Here is a 20,123-nt window from a genome sequence, read left to right on the forward strand (position 1 = left end):
ATAAAGGGGTAATTACCATCTTGTACAGTGAAGACATTTCGCCCCCACCAATTACACAAGAATATAACTACTATAAAGCCATGTTCACACGTTCAGTATTTGGTCAATATTTTACATCAGCATTTGTTAACCAAAACCAAGAATATAACTACTATAATGCTGCCCCCTATGTACAAGAATTTAACTACTATAATACTGCTCCTATGTACAAGAATATAACTACTATAATACTGCCCCTATGTACAAGAATATAACTACTATAATACTGCCCCCTGTGTACAAGAATATAACTACTATAATACTGCCCCTATGTACAAGAATATAACTACTATAATACTGCCCCCTATGTACAAGAATATAACTGCTATAATACTGCCCCCTGTGTACAAGAATATAACTACTATAATACTGCCCCCTATGTACAAGAATATAACTACTATAACACTGCTCCCTCTATGCAACAATATAACTACTATAATACTGCCCCCTATGTACAAGAATATAACTACTATAATACTCCCCCCTATGTACAAGAATATAACTACTATAATACTGCCCCTATGTACAAGAATATAACTACTATAATACTGCCCCCTGTGTACAAGAATATAACTACTATAATACTGCTACTATGTACAAGAATATAACTACTATAATACCGCCCAAGTTGCTGCCCATTTAGCTGCCGGCATCAGCCATGTATACTGCAGTCTCTACCATTCCCTGGGGACAGTAAGGTCTCAATCACTTGTGTTTATCTTGCGATTGGGAACATTGACGCTTTCTCCGTCCGCTTTGTGCATTTTGTCCTATGGGGTAAAGCGCATTCACCCGGTTTGTTCTGCAGAGACGACCTCTTTGTATTTGTTAATGGACCATGGGTCAATTCTCCTTTGGCCAAAGCTGTGACGTGACAAATAGCCGATCGCACGTGATAGAACAGTTCACGCTGCACGGATTTCATGGAGTCGCATTAATGTCAGGGTTACGGGTAAAAGACAGATGTGGCGGTGCTGACTTGTGCATTTAGCTGCCGTTTTACATTTTTTCCAATATATAGAGGCCAGACATGTGCAACAAAGGTCTGCAAATCGACTCTCCTACAAATAGAAAAGAAGGCTGTCTTTCTTTTGCCAGTAGGTGGCACTAGAGAGCAAGCATACATCAATGTTACTGAGTCTGAGCTGCAATGCCAGACACGACCTTGACACAATGATGGCGCTGTTCTTGGAAGAAAGCAGCCAGCAGATATAACATCTCCGTCTCCTCTGCCGAGTTATGCCTTCCTTTCAAGTGACTATGTTAACCACTTCACTGCCGGTCCGCTGCGAGGTGCCACGACCTTCCTTTGAAGTGGATTAAAGGGGCGGTTTGCTATTGTCAAGCGTCATGGGTCCTTTTCACATATAGCAAACGCCGAAACCCCCACCCCATCCCCTGCCCCGTGTGTCTCATAAATGATTCATTCTCACTTTTCCCGCTGTGTTTTCCATCGGATCACAGTTTATTTTTTTGCTTCAGTACCCACCACATTTAATCGCCGCGCCAATGAGTTTGCCAATTGAAATGCCAGCCATGTCGGAATATGCATACACCGAGGGCACTAAGATGCATGGCTTGTCGATAGCTGGGATCAGTATAAAACACAAGTTTAGAAAGTCGTGCCCTCCGCCAACTCAGCGACGGACGTGGGCATCGAGTAGAGAACTAACAATGTGATGGGCTTTATACTCTGAACCCCCCCCCATTCTGTTAATACAAATATGTGTTTGCTCCCATGCCAGGTGGTGATCGCAGCAGCATGGGCAGCACAGGAAGCGCCACCAGTGGTCGGAGCTCTGGGAGTGGCCAGAGTGCTGGCAGCGCCCATGCTATACCTGCTAACGCAGAGGGGGTCAAGGTATAATAAGTGGCAATATTGGAGCTATTAGAGAGGGGCTATGGGGGGCATCAGGTTTTGGATGGAGTTAGGCTTTTCCTGTACACCCCTCCCCTATACATGGGTGCTATAATATTTGCATCCTTTTTTCACTTACACGTTCTATCTGTGTTTTTCACCATTATGGTCTATAGTGTGGTTCGCATTCCCATTTTTTTTGCGGGCTGAGAAAAAATTTTTTTTGGGATTGTTACTTGCCCAATTAAATAAGCGGGTGCCCGAAAAAGTCAACTGCCCATATGCGCGTCGTCCGGGTGCTGTACTTTGTTCTTTTACTGTTTCATGGGTAAGAGACACTTGAAAAACATTTTTTTTGCATACCACAAATGGACAAATGGATGAAAATTGGGACGACAGCAGTTAAATTTTTTTTTTGTCTGAATGAGGGCCTGACTCCGCTCCAAATCTGAATTCAGCTGTGAGATACAAAGTGTAATACTCCTTTTAATTTTTATTTTCTAAATCAATAGTGCACGTAAAAATAAGAAACTTTGTCATATATTATATCAGAGAAATCCGCTTCTTTCTCCACCGGGTCTGTACTTTTATTCTTAGAATTCTCAATTTCTGGTTAAAATCTGCCTTCCGTGAAGACAGATATTTACAATAGTGAGATAGGAGATGACAGCGGCTACTGATGGGATTCTATGTAGAGGGGAGGCGAGGAGGAGAATCGAGTTAGAGGCAGAGCTCTTTCCTCCCCTCCATAGAATCTTATCAGTTGTAACACTGTTGCCAGCGCCACTGCATGGTTCCACTTCCCCCTCCATGCAGGGGCGCTGGCACACTCACGCCCCGGCTATGCGGCATGGTCCCCGGCGTGCTCTCTGCTTCCTTCCTTAAAGGGCCAGCATGTGCACCTGCTAAGATGCCCCCAGCCAATAGCTGGGAGGCATCTTGTTTATAAGGCACCCTCCTCAATAGGGAAAGGCCGAAGCAACAAGTGTCATTAGGTAGTCTACTAATGAGTTGTAAGGTCCACTGGTCCTGGTGTGGCCAGTGTCCTGAACCTGAACACCTGGTCCTTGAATGGCCAGTCCTGAACCCGAAGTCCCTGTCCTTGTGCTGCCAGTAAACCCAGTAGTCTGAACAGAGAGCAAGTCCTATCCGTGTCTGTGTACCCGCCCCCCTGGGTCAGCAGTTGCAGTACCAGGGACTGCCTAGAAGTGGTACCTGGCGGCTACCTGCAGCCCCTGTCTGTCTCCACCATCAGGAGCACAGTGAACAGCAGGTAGCCGCTTGTCTACACCCATCGTAGGCAAGCCCGGCCCTGTGGCACAATGGGTCCACGAACCACGTGCGCCACCTGCATGCTTAACATCAGTAGCAGCTGTCATCTCCTGTCTCACTATTGTAAAAATCTGTCTTCACTGAACACAGATTTTAACCAGAAATTGAGAATTTTAAGAATAAACGTGTAGACCCATTGGAGAAGGAAGCGGATTTCTCTGATATAATATATTACAAAGTTTCTTATTTTCACATGTACTATTGATTTATAAAATAAAAATTAAAATGAGGGTTACACTTTAACTGTCCATTATACATACAGGTGTCAAGGAAGCTGAGATGTGGGCTGCTGTTTACGGGGTCCTTATACTCACGCTTAGAGCATCAGCCAGGGACGTGCAAACAGCAGCTCAGATCTTAGTTTCCGGAGGTAAATCCTAGTTTGGGGTAGAGATCATACTTTACCTGCACTCAGCCCTTTTGGGTGTTCAGGTCCTGGGTGGGTATAGTGGGTACGGTGGGCATATTTCTGCCACCTGTGTGGGTATAAAAATTGATTAAGATTTGCAAAAACTTTAAGGCGATAGGAGAGGACATCACGTTCCATATTTCTCCATCTCACTTTATTTCCTCTTTACATCCTTTTTTCTTTTTGGTTTTGTCCTCACGTCCGTTCCATTTCAGCTGCTCGCCACTGTTCTTTCCCAGAAGGCATTGGGGCAGGAGCTCGGAGACGCCTGTGAGGGCCACACAGGTGCGTGGATCTACAAAAAAAACATTAAAGAAAAAATCCAGTCTGAGAAGCAGGATTTTCTAGAAAATAAACCTGATGCACAATACAGCAATACCGAGCCGACCCACTTTATTCTTGCCCTGGTTGGAGAAAGATCATTATGACCATTTCGATCATTATGGCTGAAAGGGCCAACCGGAAAAATTATTGGTTCCCCATGCCTCTAACTGTATGTAGAAGATCAAGGCTGGATTAAAGGGAGGGCAAAAGGGCACTTGTCTATGGGCCTGCACCACCCATGGGCCTCCACCACCTCTGTAGCTCTTCGAGCCCCGATGTGGGGCTTTCAAACTTACACGTGTCAACTTTTAGAAAAAATGGAGCGTGCAAGAAAGCACTAGGTGGGGTTGGGGGCCCCTAAAACTTTTTCCCTCCACCAATCTTGATCCGGCCCTTGTTAAAAATCAATCGGTCCATATTAACATTTGGGTGAAAGTGTCCGGTCATACTTAGTATTTCTCTATAGATGCATCAGTTCATTTTTAATTCAAGCCATTTCTAAGTGACAACCAATATGGCTGCCGTTACAGCCTCCATCCAGCTTTCCCAGACTCCTGAACTGCATTTCTGCCTAGTTGTATAGCGGAACATAATGTGCTCCAATGCTGCGGAGTAACTATGTAGATTAGTCATTAGGACTCTAGGAAAGCTGAATGACATCTCATTGGTTGTTACTCAATTCCTTAAAAATATAACTTAAAAAAAATGGCTGAAAGGAAGTTATGCCAACTCGAAAACCCATATTTATTAGGAAATAATTAAAATTTAAAGTGAATTTCCACTCTTAATATATGTAGGCTGGAAGTATATTTTTCTGATGACGTATAGAGTTACATTTCCCTATATAAACATGGAGTATAATGATAGTGTTATGGGCTCACCTAGTGGGGTGGATTCTCTAAGCTGTAGGTCTGGGTGAGGAGCATGGACTGGAGGTTGGCGCAGTGGACAAAGTCTTGACGGTGGAATTGAGGATCAGCAAGGACCAGAAAAAACGATATGCAGGAGGGCATAGCAGAGCAGGTAGCACAAATGAAGCAGAGTCAGGCATGTGGATACACACAGCTATTGTAACCGTAAAGGAAACTGGTATCTTCCAGTAGAGAAGCAGTTAATCACAGGAATATAGACTGGATTCTTCCAGTAGGGCAATGGTTCATAGCAACAATGTAACAGAAAAGTAAATGCAGTCTGGTATCTTACAGCAGGGCAATAGTTAGTATCAGCATGGTAACACAAATGTAAATGCAGTCTGGTATCTTCCAGCAGTGCAATGGTTAATAGCAGCGAAATGAAGAAGTATAGGAACCCTGGAGAATAACTTGAAGAGATGCATTACCTTGATTGCAGAAGCCAGGTGTGAACAGTTGAAAGAAGTTGGTAACTTGCTTAGAGGTTAATGTGGAGAATGGCTAAATAAACTGGACTGAGCTTGAAAATGTCGCTGATTGTAGAATAAAAGTCAGGAGAAGCTGAGGAGATGACAGACTGATTGAGCTCAGCCAAGAGAAGTAGCAGCAAATTCCTGGCAAACTTGAGGCAACTGTGGACAATGCTACTTAATACCCAAGCACCTGGCATCTGCCAATGCCAGCCTCAAAAGTCCTAGGGTGATGATATCAGAGGAATTCACCAGGTTACCCAAAAAGCTGGCATGGACTATTGCAAAGAAGGAGGCCATGGGAGAAAGGACAGATAAGAGAATTTTATCTGTCTGCAGTCAGCACTAGAGGGAGCTCATCTGCTTACTGAATACTACTGTTTGCAAACTGAACTCTATTGAACTGTATTCCTTGAGCTCCCTCTAGTGGTAACTGCAGGTAAATATAATTTTATCATTTTGTTCAATGTTTATGCAGGAAATTTGGAGCTATGTATCAGAAAAATGTATTCAAATATGAAACAAAATGACATAATGATAAAGGGTGGAGATTCACTTCAAGGGTAGATACTCTAACTGCATTCATACAACTAATACCTGCATTGGAATAGGAGATTGTATTGCTTTAACCCTTTATTAACCCCGCCTTGGGTCTCATCGGATGAACGCTAGCAGATTCCTACTTTATACTAACACTATCTGGGTCTATATATGATTCTGCCTTGCCCTGTACTCCCGTGTGATCTGTACCTAGTCAATCCTCCTTGTAGATGCATGTCTCCGTTCCGATCTAGTACCCTGCATTGCTTTGTGATATTCTAGCGATTGTGACCCTGTGAATGGCGGCTCCTCGTGCTGACTGTACTGTGTGTAACCCTCCTCTTTGCATTATAATTATCTTTCTCCTTAGATAATCTTCTATCTCATAAAAAAAGGCTTCCGTTGTTAATTATCTGGCAATTCTTCGCCGTCCTCAGCTGGGATTAGAGGCGGCGGGTTTCGTGATTGTTATACATATTTGAACATCTGAAATCAATTCTAATTTATTTGAAGGATCCGCAAGACCCCAGAGTGTCGCGAGCTGTCCTTACATCGAGCAGTCCTTTGGAGACCACCCAAAGAAAATGGAAGCAATGACGGAAGGAAAGGTAGGTGGCAATGACAGGGTTAAAAAAAACGTATTTAAAGTGTATAGAGTCACTTTCTATAATGTGTCTCTACCCCCTTTTACCCCTTAAAAAATAAATTTGGCAGTGGACTCAGATGGTTTAAAAAAATAAATAAGTAAAAGAAGCGATACTCACCTTACCTATGCCCTGCTGCTCACGTTTCGACACTTTACCGCTGCAGTAAGTTTCCTACTTCCTGGTTCCATCTCGACAGAGAGGAAATGCCCACTCAACCAATCACTGGCTGCACAGAGGACACGCCTCCATCCCTGATTGGCTGAGCTACATTTCCTGTGTGTCAAGATCGGACCCAAAAGTAAAAAACTAGCCTTTTTTATCTAGTTTTTGGTGTTTTTTTATACTTATTTTAATTTGCCCCTTTTATATGTGTTTACCTGTTTGAGTTTTTTTATGTTTGTCATTGTGGGTGAGGTTTGGGGTTTCCAGATTTTTTCTGCTGCTTCATCAATTTTTTAAAAAGTCACTCCATTTTTTCAGCAAATGTACTAAAATTCCAATTTTGGTGTAAATTTTGTGACGATTTAGCGAAACTTGTGACATTTTTTCAATAAAAAGTCAACAAACACGTTAAACAGAAGAATATGGACCATTTTTGAATTTTTGATTTTGCACAATATTCATGAACCATGTGCACTATTTTGAGGAATTTGTACCAAAAAACATCAACAAATATCGCAAAAAAAAAGTGACTTAAAAAAACAAAACAAAGAAAACCCCTCAAATGATGAATTGGGCCAATAGTGTCTCACTCAGGATGCTCTTCACATGATCGCCCCCTATATGTGTAGCTCTGTACTGTAGATCCACTATAGATCTCCGTTTCGCCCATGGGAGTCTCTTGTAAGAGGTTTCACCTTGAACGAGGTTATTCTTATCCTTAATCAATATATGCATTGATCTCCCAGCCGTGCGTAATGACCGTATGTAAGAGAAGCTGTCTGCCTTCTCCCTAGACACGTCTGTGCTTGTTCAGACTTATATTATGGCAGGCGACAGATTCCCATTACAGGTTTTAATTTTTACATTTGTAGAAAAAATATACATGTCTGGAGGGACATATCTAGCCCAGATGGGAGGTAAAAGGCCGGTAGATCTTTTATTATAAAAATGAAAAACATAACAATAATAACAGAAACATAACAAAAATATCAACAAGGAAAAAATCACTATAATGAAACTGGTCCAGCTGCTCAAGGTAAAAGGCCTGTATTATACTCCAGAGCTGCATTAATTATACTGTATCATCATTGGAAACAATCAACAAGTGTGACAGGTACACCCCAAAAATCTTGACTGAGCTTCTATTTAGGGGGAAAGTTTAGCTTCTCCTAAAACAGATGACTGCACAGATCAGGATTGGGCATATCGATCATGGCGACCATACTGGCTGGAGTAAAGTTGGCCTTATGAGGCTGCACCACCCAACCGTCTATGTCAGGGATGACAAACTTAAACACACAGAGGGCCAAAATAAAAAACTTGGACAAAGTCGCGGCCCAATCAGTATACAGTATAATGGGCCCCACATAGTCCTCCATACAGTATAATGGGCCCCACATAGTCCTCCATACAGAATAATGGGGCCCACATAGTCCTCCATACAGTATAATGGCCCCACAGTCCTCCATACAGTATAATGGACCCCACATAGTCCTCCATACAGTATAATGGGTCCTACATAGTCCTCCATACAGTATAATGGACCCCACACAGTCCTCCATACAGTATAATGGGCCCCATATAGTCCCCCATGCAGTATAATGAGCCCCACATAGTTCTCCATACAGAATAATGGGCCCCACATAGTTCTCCATACAGTATAATGGGCCCCACATAGTCCTCCATACAGAATAATGGGCCCCACATAGTCCTCCGTACAGTATAATGGGCCCCACATAGTCCTCCATACAGTATAATGGGCCCCACATAGTCCTCCATACAGAATAATGGGCCCCACATCCCCACATAGTCATGCATACAGTATAATGGGCCCCACATACTCCTCCATACAGTATAATGGGCCAAACAAACTCCTCCATACAGAATAATGGCCCCACATAGTCCTCCATACGGAATAATGAGCCCCACATAGTCCTCCATACGGAATAATGAGCCCCACATAGTCCTCCATACAGTATAATGGCCCCACATAGTCCTCCATACCGAATAATGAGCCTCACATATTCCTCCATACAAAATAATGGGCCTCACATAGTCCTCCATACAGTATAATGGCCCCACATAGTCCTCCATACAGAATAATGAGCCCCACATAGTCCTCCATACGGTATAATGGACCCCACATAGTCCTCCATACGGTATAATGGCCCCCACATAGTCCTCCATACAGTATAATCGCCCCACATAGTCCTCCATACAGTTTAATGGCCCCACATAGTCCTCCATACAGTATAATGGGCCCCACATAGTCCTCCATACAAAATAATGGGCCTCACATAGGCCTCCATACAGTATAATGGCCTCACATAGGCCTCCATACAGTATAATGGCCACACATAGTCCTCCATACAGTATAATGGCCCCACATACTCCTCCATACAGTATAATGGGCCCCACATAGTCCTCCATACAGTATAATGGGCCCCAAATAGTCCTCCATACAGAATAATGGGCCCCACATAGTCCTCCATACAGAATAATGGGCCCCACATAGTCCTCCATACAGAATAATGGGCCCCACATAGTCCTCCATACAGAATAATGGGCCCCACATAGTCCTCCATACAGAATAATGGCCCCACATAGTCCTCCATACAGAATAATGGGCCCCACATAGTCCTCCATACAGAATAATGGGCCCCACATAGTCCTCCATACAGTATAATGGGCCCCACATAGTCCTCCTTACAGAATAATGGGCCCCGCATAGTCCTCCATAAGCTCCATGACTTCTTCATAAGCAACAGGTTTCATTTATCAAAACAGTCCAAAGGAAAAAGCCATCTTTGTTGTCCCTAGCAACCAATCAGAGCTCAGCTTTTATTTCATAAACTGCTGTGGTAAAATGACAGCTGCGCTGTGATTGGTTGTTATGAAAGACAAAGACCTTTTTGATAAATCTACCCGTTTCCCACCGCAGTAGGCCTTCATCCCACAACATGAAACAGATTTATCAAAACTGTCTAAAACAAAATAGTTTTTTGTCTTCCATAGCATCCAGTCACAGCCCAGCTTTCATTTTACCAGAGCAGTTTATGAAATGAAAGCTGATCTCTGATTGGTTGCTATGGGCAACAAAGATGGCTATTTCTTTAAGACAAATTTAATAAATGAGGCCTACTGCTTACGAATAAGTCTTTCTCTTTCACAGTCCATTTCTTTACTCTCTTGCCTCTGGTCTGAACATACGTATCCCAGTGAAGCTCACAACATCCAAAATAATAATGGCACGATAGTACGCCCCAATTGAGATGCATACAACCATGAACAGCAACAAACGGCCCTGCAGGAGATCGCCCAATTCCTCCCTGCTAAGCATCTACATAAAGGAGCGGCCGCGAGTCAGACCGAACACGGCGCCACACTTCACTGATCAAGATAAATGCGCCAAATCTGCCGTAACTGCCATGTTGACAGGAGATTGATCTATAGAGCAAGATTCTTCCTAATCCCACCGCATTTATAGGCTGAAGCTGGAGTTAACATGGTAGAATATAATATATTACACAACCGACATCCAGAGCGATGCGTCACTATCAAACCCTTACAGCCTGACTATCATCCAACATTAAAAGCCTTTTGTAAAGGACATATGCATCCTCGGTAATCAGTACCGACACGCAAATGTCTCATCGCCTTAGGTCAGGGATGTCAAGCTCAAACACACAGAGGGACAAAATGAAAACTTGGACAAAGTCGCTGGACAACCAGTATACAGCATAATGGGCCCAACATAGTCCTCCATACTGTATAATGAGCCCCACAAAGTTTTCCATACAGAATAATGGGCCCAACACAGTCCTCCATACTGTATAATGAGTGCCACAAAGTCTTCCATACAGTATTATGGGGCTCACATAGTCCTCCATACAGTATTATGGGCACCACATAGTCCTCCATGCAATATAATGGCCCCGCATAGTCCTCCATACAGTATAATGACCCCACATACACCTCCATACAGTATAATAAGCCCCACATAGTCCTCCATACAGTATAATGGGCCCCACATAGTCCTCCATACAGTATAATGGGCCCCACATAGTCCTGCATAAAGTATAATGGGCCCCACATAGTCCTCCATACAGTATAATGGGCACCACATAGTCCTCCATACAGAATAATGGCTCCACATATTCCTCCATACAGAATAACGGGCCCCATATAGTCCTCCATACAGTATTATGGGCACCACATAGTCCTCCATACAGAATAATGGCCCCACATAGTCCTCCGTACAGAATAACGGGCCCAACATAGTCCTTCATACAGAATAATGGCCCCACATAGTCCTCCATACAGTATAATGGGCCCCACATTGTCCTCCATACAATATAATGGGCCCCACATAGTCCTCCATACAGTATAATGGGCCCCACATAGTCCTCCATACAGTATAATGGGCTCACATAGTCCTCCATACAGAATAACAAGCAGCACATAATCCTCCATACTTTATAATAGGCCCCACATAGTCCTCCATATAGTATAACGGGCCCCACATAATCCTCCATACAGTATAATGGGCCCCACATAGTCCTCCATACAGAACAACAAGCAGCACATAATCCTCCATACATTATAATGGGCCCCACTCCATACTAAGAACTACTTTAAAAACTTAATTTTTTGTTTTTGCTCTTTAGTTTTTTTTCCTCCTCTTCTTCCTTGAGCCATAACTTTTTGCTAATTTTTCCACTGTATGAGTGCTTATTTTTACGGAAAGACGAGTTGCCGTATTGAATGACACCATTCTTTTTACCATATAATGTACTAAAACAGGGGAAAAAAATCAAAGTGTTGTGAAATTGTGAAAAACAATTAGCCGCAATTCCACCATTTTTCTTTTTTATTACTTTCATTGTGTGCAAAAAATGATTTGATTTTTCGGGTCAATACGATTACGGCGATACACAACTTGTATAGGTTTTTTGGTTAAAAATTAACTTTGCAAAAAGAAAACCTTACCATAGTTTGATACATGTACAGTTGTGCTCAAAAGTTTACATACCCCGGCAGAATTTTTCCTTTCTTGGCCTTTTTTCAGAGAATACGAATGATAACAAAAAAAAACATTTTCTCCACTCATAGTTATTGGTTGGGTGAAGCCATTTATTGTCAAACTACTGTGTTTTCTTTTTTTTTATTTTAATGACAACCAAAAACATCCAAATGACCCTGATCAAAAGTTCACATACCCTGGTGATTTCGGCCTGATAACATGCACAGAATTTGACACAAATGGGTTTGAATTGCTACTAAAGGTAACATCCTCACCTGTGACCTGTTTGCTTGTAATTAGTGTGTGTGCATAAAAGCTGAGTGAGTTTCTGGGATCCAGACAGACTCTTGCATCTTTCATCCAGCCACTGACGTTTCTGGATTGTGAGTCATGGGGAAAGCAAAAGAATTGTCAATGGATCTACGGGAAAAGGTAGTTGAACTGTATAACACAGGAAAGGGATACAAAAAAATATCCAAGGAATTGAGAATGCCAGTCAGCAGCGTTCAAACTGTGATTAACAAATGGAAAATCAGGAGCCCTGTAAAAATCAAACCACGGTTAGGTAGCCCAACAAAATTTTGTCCACAACTGGCAGGAAAATTGTTTGGGATGCAAATAAAAACCCACAAATAACATCAGCTGAAATTCAGGACTCTCTGAAAACTAGCAGTGTGGCTGTTTCAAGATGCACAATAAGGACGCACTTGAAGAAAAATGGGCTGCATGGTCGATTAGCCAGAAGAAAGCCATTACTGTGCAAATGCCACAAAGTATCTCACCTACAATACGCCAAACAGGACAGAGACAAGACTCAAAACTTCTGGAACAAGGTAATTTGAAGTGATGAGACCAATATTGAACTTTCTGGCCACAACCATAAACGTTACATTTGGAGCGAGGTCAACAAGGCCTATGATGAAAGGAACACCATTGATACAGTAAAGCACGGAGGTGGATCGCTAATGTTTTGGGGATGTTTGCGCTACAAAGGCACAGGAAACTTGGTAAAAGTTGAAGGAAAGATGAATGCTGCACGTTACCAGCAAATATTCAAGGCAAATTTGCACTCATCAGCCCGGAAACTGAGCATGGGACATGCTTGGATGTTCCAACATGACAACGATCCAAAACACAAAGCCAAGTCGACCTGTCATTGGCTACAGCAGAACAAAGTGAAGGTTCTGGAGTAGCCATCTCAGTCTCCTGACCTCAATATCATTGAGCCACTCTGGGGAGATCTCAAGCGCGCAGTTAATGCTAGACAGCCCAGGAATTTACAGGAACTGGAAGCTTTTTGCCAAGAAGAATGGGCAGCTTTACCATCTGAGAAAATAAAGAACCTCATCCACAACTACCACAAAAGACTTCAAGCTGTCATTGATGTTGTTAGGGTGAACACTTTGGTATGTTCACTAGTTGCCTGCTACTGGCCTAATGGATATGATCAAGTGCATGCAAGAAAGAATAACATCAGACACACACAGTCGGATGTAAGCACTCCTTGATCAGCTATGGCACAGCTCCAAGTGTCTTTATTCAACCCGAACATAGACTTATATATACTGTAAATAGGGGCTCGGTTAGCCCTAGAATGTGAGTAACCAGATGTATTGATTGGTTAGTCCATGGGCAGATCCATGAGGTCATCAGGGTGGGTTTGGTCCATGAGGTCATCAGGGGGCGTGATCCATGAGGTCATCAGGGGGCGTGATCCATGAGGTCATCAGAGGGCATGATCCATGAGGTCATCAGGGGGCATGATCCATGAGGTCATCAGGGGGCGTGATCCATGTGATGTGTCGCTCTGTGATTGGTTAGTCCTTCTATAGAATTCAGCTTCCTCTTGGAACTTCCTTGTACGACAGGATGTAGTCATAAATAAAGTCTCCACCTTTGCCACATGTACAACAGGATGTAGTCATAGGTCCAGTTGCCATCTTGCATAACAGAGCATGGTGTGATTAAACAGGAAATGGCAGCCATCTTTTGATCTAAACAAGCTTATGTAAGGTGAAATAATACACTTTGTGGGTCTTTTCTCTCAATCTCCTATGTCTTGAGGTTAATTAAGTATTTGATCCTATGGCTCTCCTCAACAATGTTAGAGCGGGCAATACACGGTATTAAGAACTGGGGTATGTGAACTTTTGATCAGGGTCATTTGGATCTTTTTGGTTGTCATTAAAATGTAAAAAGAGAAAACACAGTAGTTTGACAATAAATGGCTTCACCCAACCAATAATCATGAGTGGAGAAAAGTATTTTTTGTTCTCATTCATATTCTCTGAAACAAGGCCAAGAAAGGAAAAATTCTGCCGGGGTATGTAAACTTTTGAGCACAATTGTAACTTTTTTATACTTACATCGATTAAGCTTGTTTTATGCTTCGCAGACTTTATAGTCATCATACAGGTTAAATAATGTTATATTTTGATAGATCTGACTTTTATGGACGCACCGATATTTAATGTTTTGTTTTTTTTTATTTCCATAATTTTGAATTGGGTTAACAGGATGATTCAAACTTTTATATATTTTTTAAAATAGTTTTAAATATTTCTAACCACATGTTGTAATTGATATTTATTGTATATTTTTAGTCCCCTAAGGGACTTAAATCTTCGATCTTTTTGATTGCTTGTACTATGTATACAGCAATACTTCAGTAGAAATGAAATACCCTATGAAGTCCAGCCTGTGGGTGTACAAAGATGGCAGTGGCGGGGGAGCCTTCAGTAGGTTCCAGGCTACTTTGGCAACCCATCTATCACTTGGGGGTTGAAACGGTCGTACCATGCGATCGCTTCAGTAAAATTACACCGTGAAAGATTGACACTCGCATTTATAAGGTAGCCATTATAACGGGAAGCAGCAGAAGACAATCATCATGAGATAATTCTCTGCTTACACAATTCTCCTTACGCCCACAGAGCGCAGAAGCCGTCTTCCAGTGGTTGTGCAAGTTTCAGCTCCAATTGTATGCTCCCAACTTTATCAATTCTGGATATGACATCCCAACCATCAGTCGGATGACCCCTGAGGTAAGAAGAGGGGATACAGTGGTCGCTGTGTTTGGGGCTAAGTATAAGTCAGAATTTTTATCAAGTTTTGCTTTCTTCACAGGATCTCACAGCCATTGGAGTCACGAAACCCGGGCACCGGAAAAAGATCTTCTCCGAAATCAACAGCCTTAACATTGGAGAATGGCTTCCTGATTACAAACCAGTGAGTCAATCTTCCATGTGGGCAGCATGCTTATTCTTCAGCAGGATTGCTCGATTCTGGCCCAACCCAGGATCTCCTTAAGTTACGGGAATATAGACAGGAGATGTCTTCTCTGGTCAAACCCTTTAATTCTTCTTTTTGTTCTTTTCTTTCCTATTCAGGCAAATCTGTCTCTTTGGCTATCAATGATTGGGCTTGGCCAGTATTACAAGGTCCTGGTGGAAAATGGTTATGAGAACATTGATTTTATCACCGATATCACCTGGGAAGATTTACAAGAAATTGGAATCACCAAGCTGGGTAATGCAATTCCCCAGTCCAAAATGTTAAGGGTCCAATGGCTCCAGTCTTCCCGTATACTCATGAGAATATTCTAAGATTTTTTTCTATATACCATTGGATCTTCCATTGTAAATTTTGTAGTCTACGACCTCGACTTACTCTCTTTAGTCTTGTGTTGTATCTTTACAATTTTAGAACATCAAACCATCTTCTACTCTCTTTCTTTTTTCTTATTTAAGGTCACCAAAAAAAGTTAATGTTGGCAGTAAAGAAACTGGCCGAGATCCAAAGGTCAGAGTATGGTAAGTTTGATTCAGGCAGTATGAGAAGAAGACCACCACAGAAGAACCTGGATTCAATGTCTATTGACTCACCTCCACCTGACAGTGCGGAGTGCCAATCTCCAAAAATGAAGACTTTCCAGGACAGCGAGTTAAGTGATGAGTTGCAAGCAGCCATGACTAGTGACACTCCAGATGGCTCAGAAAAGCAAACTAACCATGCACCGCACCATAGGGAAGGTTCTTACAGAGGACCCCACGGAGCAAGGCTTCACCATGAAGGCAGCCTGAGTGGCAGAGCTAGGCACATCAGCAGTTCCCAAGAACTCTTAGGGGATGGAAGCAAAGGGCCGAGCACAGCTATGTCTAAGAGCCAGGAATACTTGACGGAAGAAGTGAAGAGAGAGGATATGCCCCGAGAATCCAGACCTCTCAAGCAAGGACATTCAATAAAAAGGGCAAGTGTCCCACCAGTTCCAGGGAAACCTCGACAGTCCTTCCCTCCTCCAGGAGGACAGAGCTATACCCCACCCCAAACTCCAACTAAGGGAACCCCATCATCACCGCAAACAGTTAATACCCCTCAAGCTACTGCCAAAGTGAAGCCAACACCTCAGCTTCTTCCACATTCTGACCGACCCATGTCTCCTCGCTCCATGCCTCAGTCTCCAACCCATAGAGGCTTTGCTTATGTTCTTCCACAGCCTATTGAAGGTGAGGGAGTTCCTACGCACTTGCCACAGGCTGTGCCTGTGTTGCCAGTGTCAGTTCCAGTCTTATGCCTTCCACCGGCCGGTAGCGAGGAAGAAGAGGATGATGAAGATGCTCCGGAGGGAGAGAGAGGGGACCATAGGCGACCTAAGAAGCGGGCACACAGTCTGAATCGATATGCAGGTTCTGATGGAGAGAAAGAAGAGCTGTTGGTGATTGATGGTGGTCCATATGGTACAGGACAGAGGAGAGTGGGTAGGAGCCACTCTGTAAGGTCACAATCTGGGATTGACAAGAATGTTAATCGTAGTCAGTCCTTTGCAGTACGTCCCAGGAAAAAAGGACCGCCACCACCACCACCTAAGCGCTCTAGCTCCGCCATCTCTGGGACTAACCTTGGGGATGGTTTATCTGCAGAGGATGCCTGTGGAGAGGGCTATAGGGAACAGCGGAGAGCTAGTGATTTTGGTGGCATAGTGGACACTGGAAGTGCCGGCAGTGTAAAGAGCATTGCTGCCATGCTAGAACTTTCATCCATTGGTGGGGGACCAAGGGCACTGTCGGGACAGAGACCAAGGGGATCTGATGGGTATTGCTCTCACCTCCTGCCACATCCAGGCAGTCCTGAACTTCACCGACTTCCAGGGACTGTGGCTGGTGTCAAGCACCGTGAAGCTATTGGGCTAGATGGGGAGGTAGTTAACCGTCGGAGGACCATAAGTGGACCAGTAACCGGGTTGGTGGCTGCAGCTAGAAGGGAACGTCAAGAGGCCTCAAGGCCTCCTGACTCTCCCCGCAGTCCTTCTGAAGTAATCCCTTTTGCAGAAGAGCGCAAGCAGACTATTAAACACCGTCCACGGCCATCAAGGACGGAGCAGGTGGGCTCTCCAACAGCAGAACCAGCCAAACATGCCGACTTGGCCTCTGTTGAGTCCAGTGTGACACTTAAGCGCAGGGTGAAGGCCAGGCAGGGCCATCATCCTGGTGATGTGAAGTTCCTACTGACAGAATCGGACACCGTCAAGCGCAGGCCAAAGCCCCGAGACAAGGATGGTGGAGGGGCAGAGACATTGGTTGTGTATCAGAATGGAATGGGCACCGTAAAACGTCGCCCTGTTTCGGAGATGAGTGTGGGTGCGGTAGGACGACGGGACAGCTCAGAACTCATAGCGCAGACTCTAGAGCGCAGCGTTAAACCGCCTGTATCACCAAAGCCCACCATTATTCACCCTTCTGGGAAGACTCCTTCCACTCCTACAAAGAAGACTCAAGTCACGGGCCCCGGAGGAGGTAAAAACACACCAATGATACAATTTGTTTTCTTAAAAGTTTAGTGGGGGTCCCAGAGGTTGGGATAGTATGTCCTAGTGATGTTCCTTCACTTACTGAGATTAGAATACCCCTTTAAATTCCATTCTTGAACACCAAATTGTCTTTGTGTAATCTGCAGAGGTTGACAATTCTGTGCTGAATTATTTCTTAATTCATCTTAAAATAAGAGCTTTTTTTTTAATATTATATATATATATATATATATATATATATATATATTTATACACAGCTGCAAAGCCCCTGCATAGACAGTGATACAATTCTGTCTGCCTGTGGCCACCACTAGAGGAGGCTGAAGACTACAGACTGTCTATACATTGACCTCTGCAATGTCCCTGTATGCAGAAAGCTCCTGCGCTCCCTCTAGTGGTGGTTATAGGTAACCACACGTTCTCACCTCTATAAAGATATATTAATCAGTGCCGAATTTTGGATATGTTAAAAGCTGTGTAATAGAGTCGCACATTTAAAAAATTCTGCCTCCTATTATTTTACCAGTCATTGAGCCATGGAAATATCAACTTTCCTGCCCTTACCGCCACATTAGTTTTTCTATACCTTTAAATCAGCGCTATTTGTCCTCGTGTCTGTCGGAGAACATTACCTTAAGTGTCAGAAATATTATAATTAAAGATAAAGTACGCTGCATTTTTCACGTGGATGATGTTAATCCTCTCCGGCCGATGAGAGAATAATAACCGGATTATTTCACACTTGTAGAAATAATGGGAGATCTGAGAAATCCAGGTATGGAGAATCACGAGGAACGAGGGGGTCTAACCATTCTCCATTCACATCCGAAGCAGATTCCGCATTTCCAGAATGCACTGTAAATTTAGCTTTGGATGTGACCGGAGAGCTCAATTTTGGTCAACAGTGGTCCTTTTAACATATGTATTTTTTTTTCTGCATTTCAGAAGTAAAGAAGGTAATGGGAACTCCTCCACCTGTCTCCCCCAAACCTACTCCTCCCCCAACAGCTCCTAAACCTGCCAAACCCCATGCGATCATTCAATCCTCTAGTGCAAGCTCAACTCCGGCCCCCTCTCCTGTCAAGCAACCAAACAACATCAAACCTTCCAGCACTCCCCCGTCTCTGTGTTCCAGCCCCGCTAAGCCCCTGACTCCAGGTCACCCCCTACAGGTTCCCGTCAAACCCCCCAGATTGTCCATCACCAGCTCTTCCATAGAAGGAGGGGGCAGTGAAGCCGCACAGCAGAAGTTGGAGGAGACCAGCGCTTCACTGGCGGCGGCTCTGCAAGCCGTGGAGGAGAAGATCAAGCTGGAGGACACACAAAAAGAGTGAGTTGGGGTCTACTGCCATGAGGTGCCCATATTACCCCCTGCAGTACCAACCAAATACCATCAGAAGAGCCAAACTTCCAACAGTCCTCCTTTGTGCCCCCTATTTATGCCCCCACGCAATGAAAAAATTCCCCCTTTGTGTTCCCCTAAAAGTAACAAACCCATTCAACTCGATTTATTATTACATTTTTTCCCTGTTTTTTTTCTTAGTTTTTTACCTATTTTTCATTTGCGCCTTATTCTTCTTTCCATTTCTGCCTTTTTTAAAGTCTGTTTCATACAATACAGACCAAAAGTTTGGACACACCTTCTCATTTAAAGATTTTTCTGTATTTTCATGACTATGAAAATTGTACATTCACACTGAAGGCATCAAAACTATGAATTAACACATGTGGAATTATATACTTAACAAAAAAGTGTGAAACAACTGAAAGTATGTCTTATATTCTAGGTTCTTCAAAGTAGCCACCTTTTGCTTTGATGACTGCTTTGCACACTCTTGGCATTCTCTTGATGAGCTTCAAGAGGTAGTCACTGGAAATGGTCTTCCAACAATCTTGAAGGAGTTCCCAGAGATGCTTAGCACTTGTTGGCCCTTTTGCCTTCACTCTGCGGTCCAGCTCACCCCAAACCATCTCGATTGGGTTCAGGTCTGGTGACTGTGGAGGCCAGGTCATCTGGCGCAGCACCCCATCACTCTCCTTCTTGGTCAAATAGCCCTTACACAGCCTGGAGGTGTGTTTGGGGTCATTGTCCTGTTGAAAAATAAATGATGGTCCAACTAAACGCAAACCGGATGGAATAGCATGCCGCTGCAAGATGCTGTGGTAGCCATGCTGGTTCAGTATGCCGTCAATTTTGAATAAATCCCCAACAGTGTCACCAGCAAAGCACCCCCACACCATCACACCTCCTCCTCCATGCTTCACGGTGGGAACCAGGCATGTAGAGTCCATCCGTTCACCTTTTCTATGTCGCACAAAGACACGGCGGTTGGAACCAAAGATATCAAATTTGGACTCATCAGACCAAAGCACAGATTTCCACTGATCTAATGTCCATTCCTTGTGTTCTTTAGCCCAAACAAGGCTCTTCTGCTTGTTGCCTGTCCTTAGCAGTGGTTTCCTAGCAGCTATTTTACCATGAAGGCCTGCTGCACAAAGTCTCCTCTTAACAGTTGTTGTAGAGATGTGTCTGCTGCTAGAACTCTGTGTGGCATTGACCTGGTCTCTAATCTGAGCTGCTGTTAACCTGCGATTTCTGAGG

General features: G+C 43.5%; 1 protein-coding gene across 9 annotated transcripts in view; it reads left to right on the forward strand.

The window, feature by feature from the left end:
• Nucleotides 1-20,123, forward strand: part of CASKIN1 (CASK interacting protein 1) — a 193,567-nt gene that overhangs the window by 169,529 nt on the left and 3,915 nt on the right. For 6 of the 9 annotated variants that reach the window (XM_073648361.1, XM_073648362.1, XM_073648365.1 and 3 more), the window contains 8 exons: nucleotides 1,785-1,900; nucleotides 3,854-3,923; nucleotides 6,397-6,491; nucleotides 14,649-14,759; nucleotides 14,842-14,943; nucleotides 15,105-15,243; nucleotides 15,465-17,507; nucleotides 18,467-18,851. In XM_073648361.1, the coding sequence (XP_073504462.1) occupies nucleotides 1,785-1,900; nucleotides 3,854-3,923; nucleotides 6,397-6,491; nucleotides 14,649-14,759; nucleotides 14,842-14,943; nucleotides 15,105-15,243; nucleotides 15,465-17,507; nucleotides 18,467-18,851 (3,061 nt within the window). The remainder of the gene's footprint in view (nucleotides 1-1,784; nucleotides 1,901-3,853; nucleotides 3,924-6,396; nucleotides 6,492-14,648; nucleotides 14,760-14,841; nucleotides 14,944-15,104; nucleotides 15,244-15,464; nucleotides 17,508-18,466; nucleotides 18,852-20,123) is intronic. The other 3 variants (XM_073648364.1, XM_073648370.1, XM_073648369.1) reach the window with 1 other exon arrangement.

This window comes from Phyllobates terribilis, unplaced genomic scaffold, assembly GCF_046119375.1.
Source record: "Phyllobates terribilis strain yellow unplaced genomic scaffold, ASM4611937v1 Scaffold_9__5_contigs__length_417890890, whole genome shotgun sequence".
Lineage (NCBI taxonomy): Eukaryota > Metazoa > Chordata > Amphibia > Anura > Dendrobatidae > Phyllobates > Phyllobates terribilis.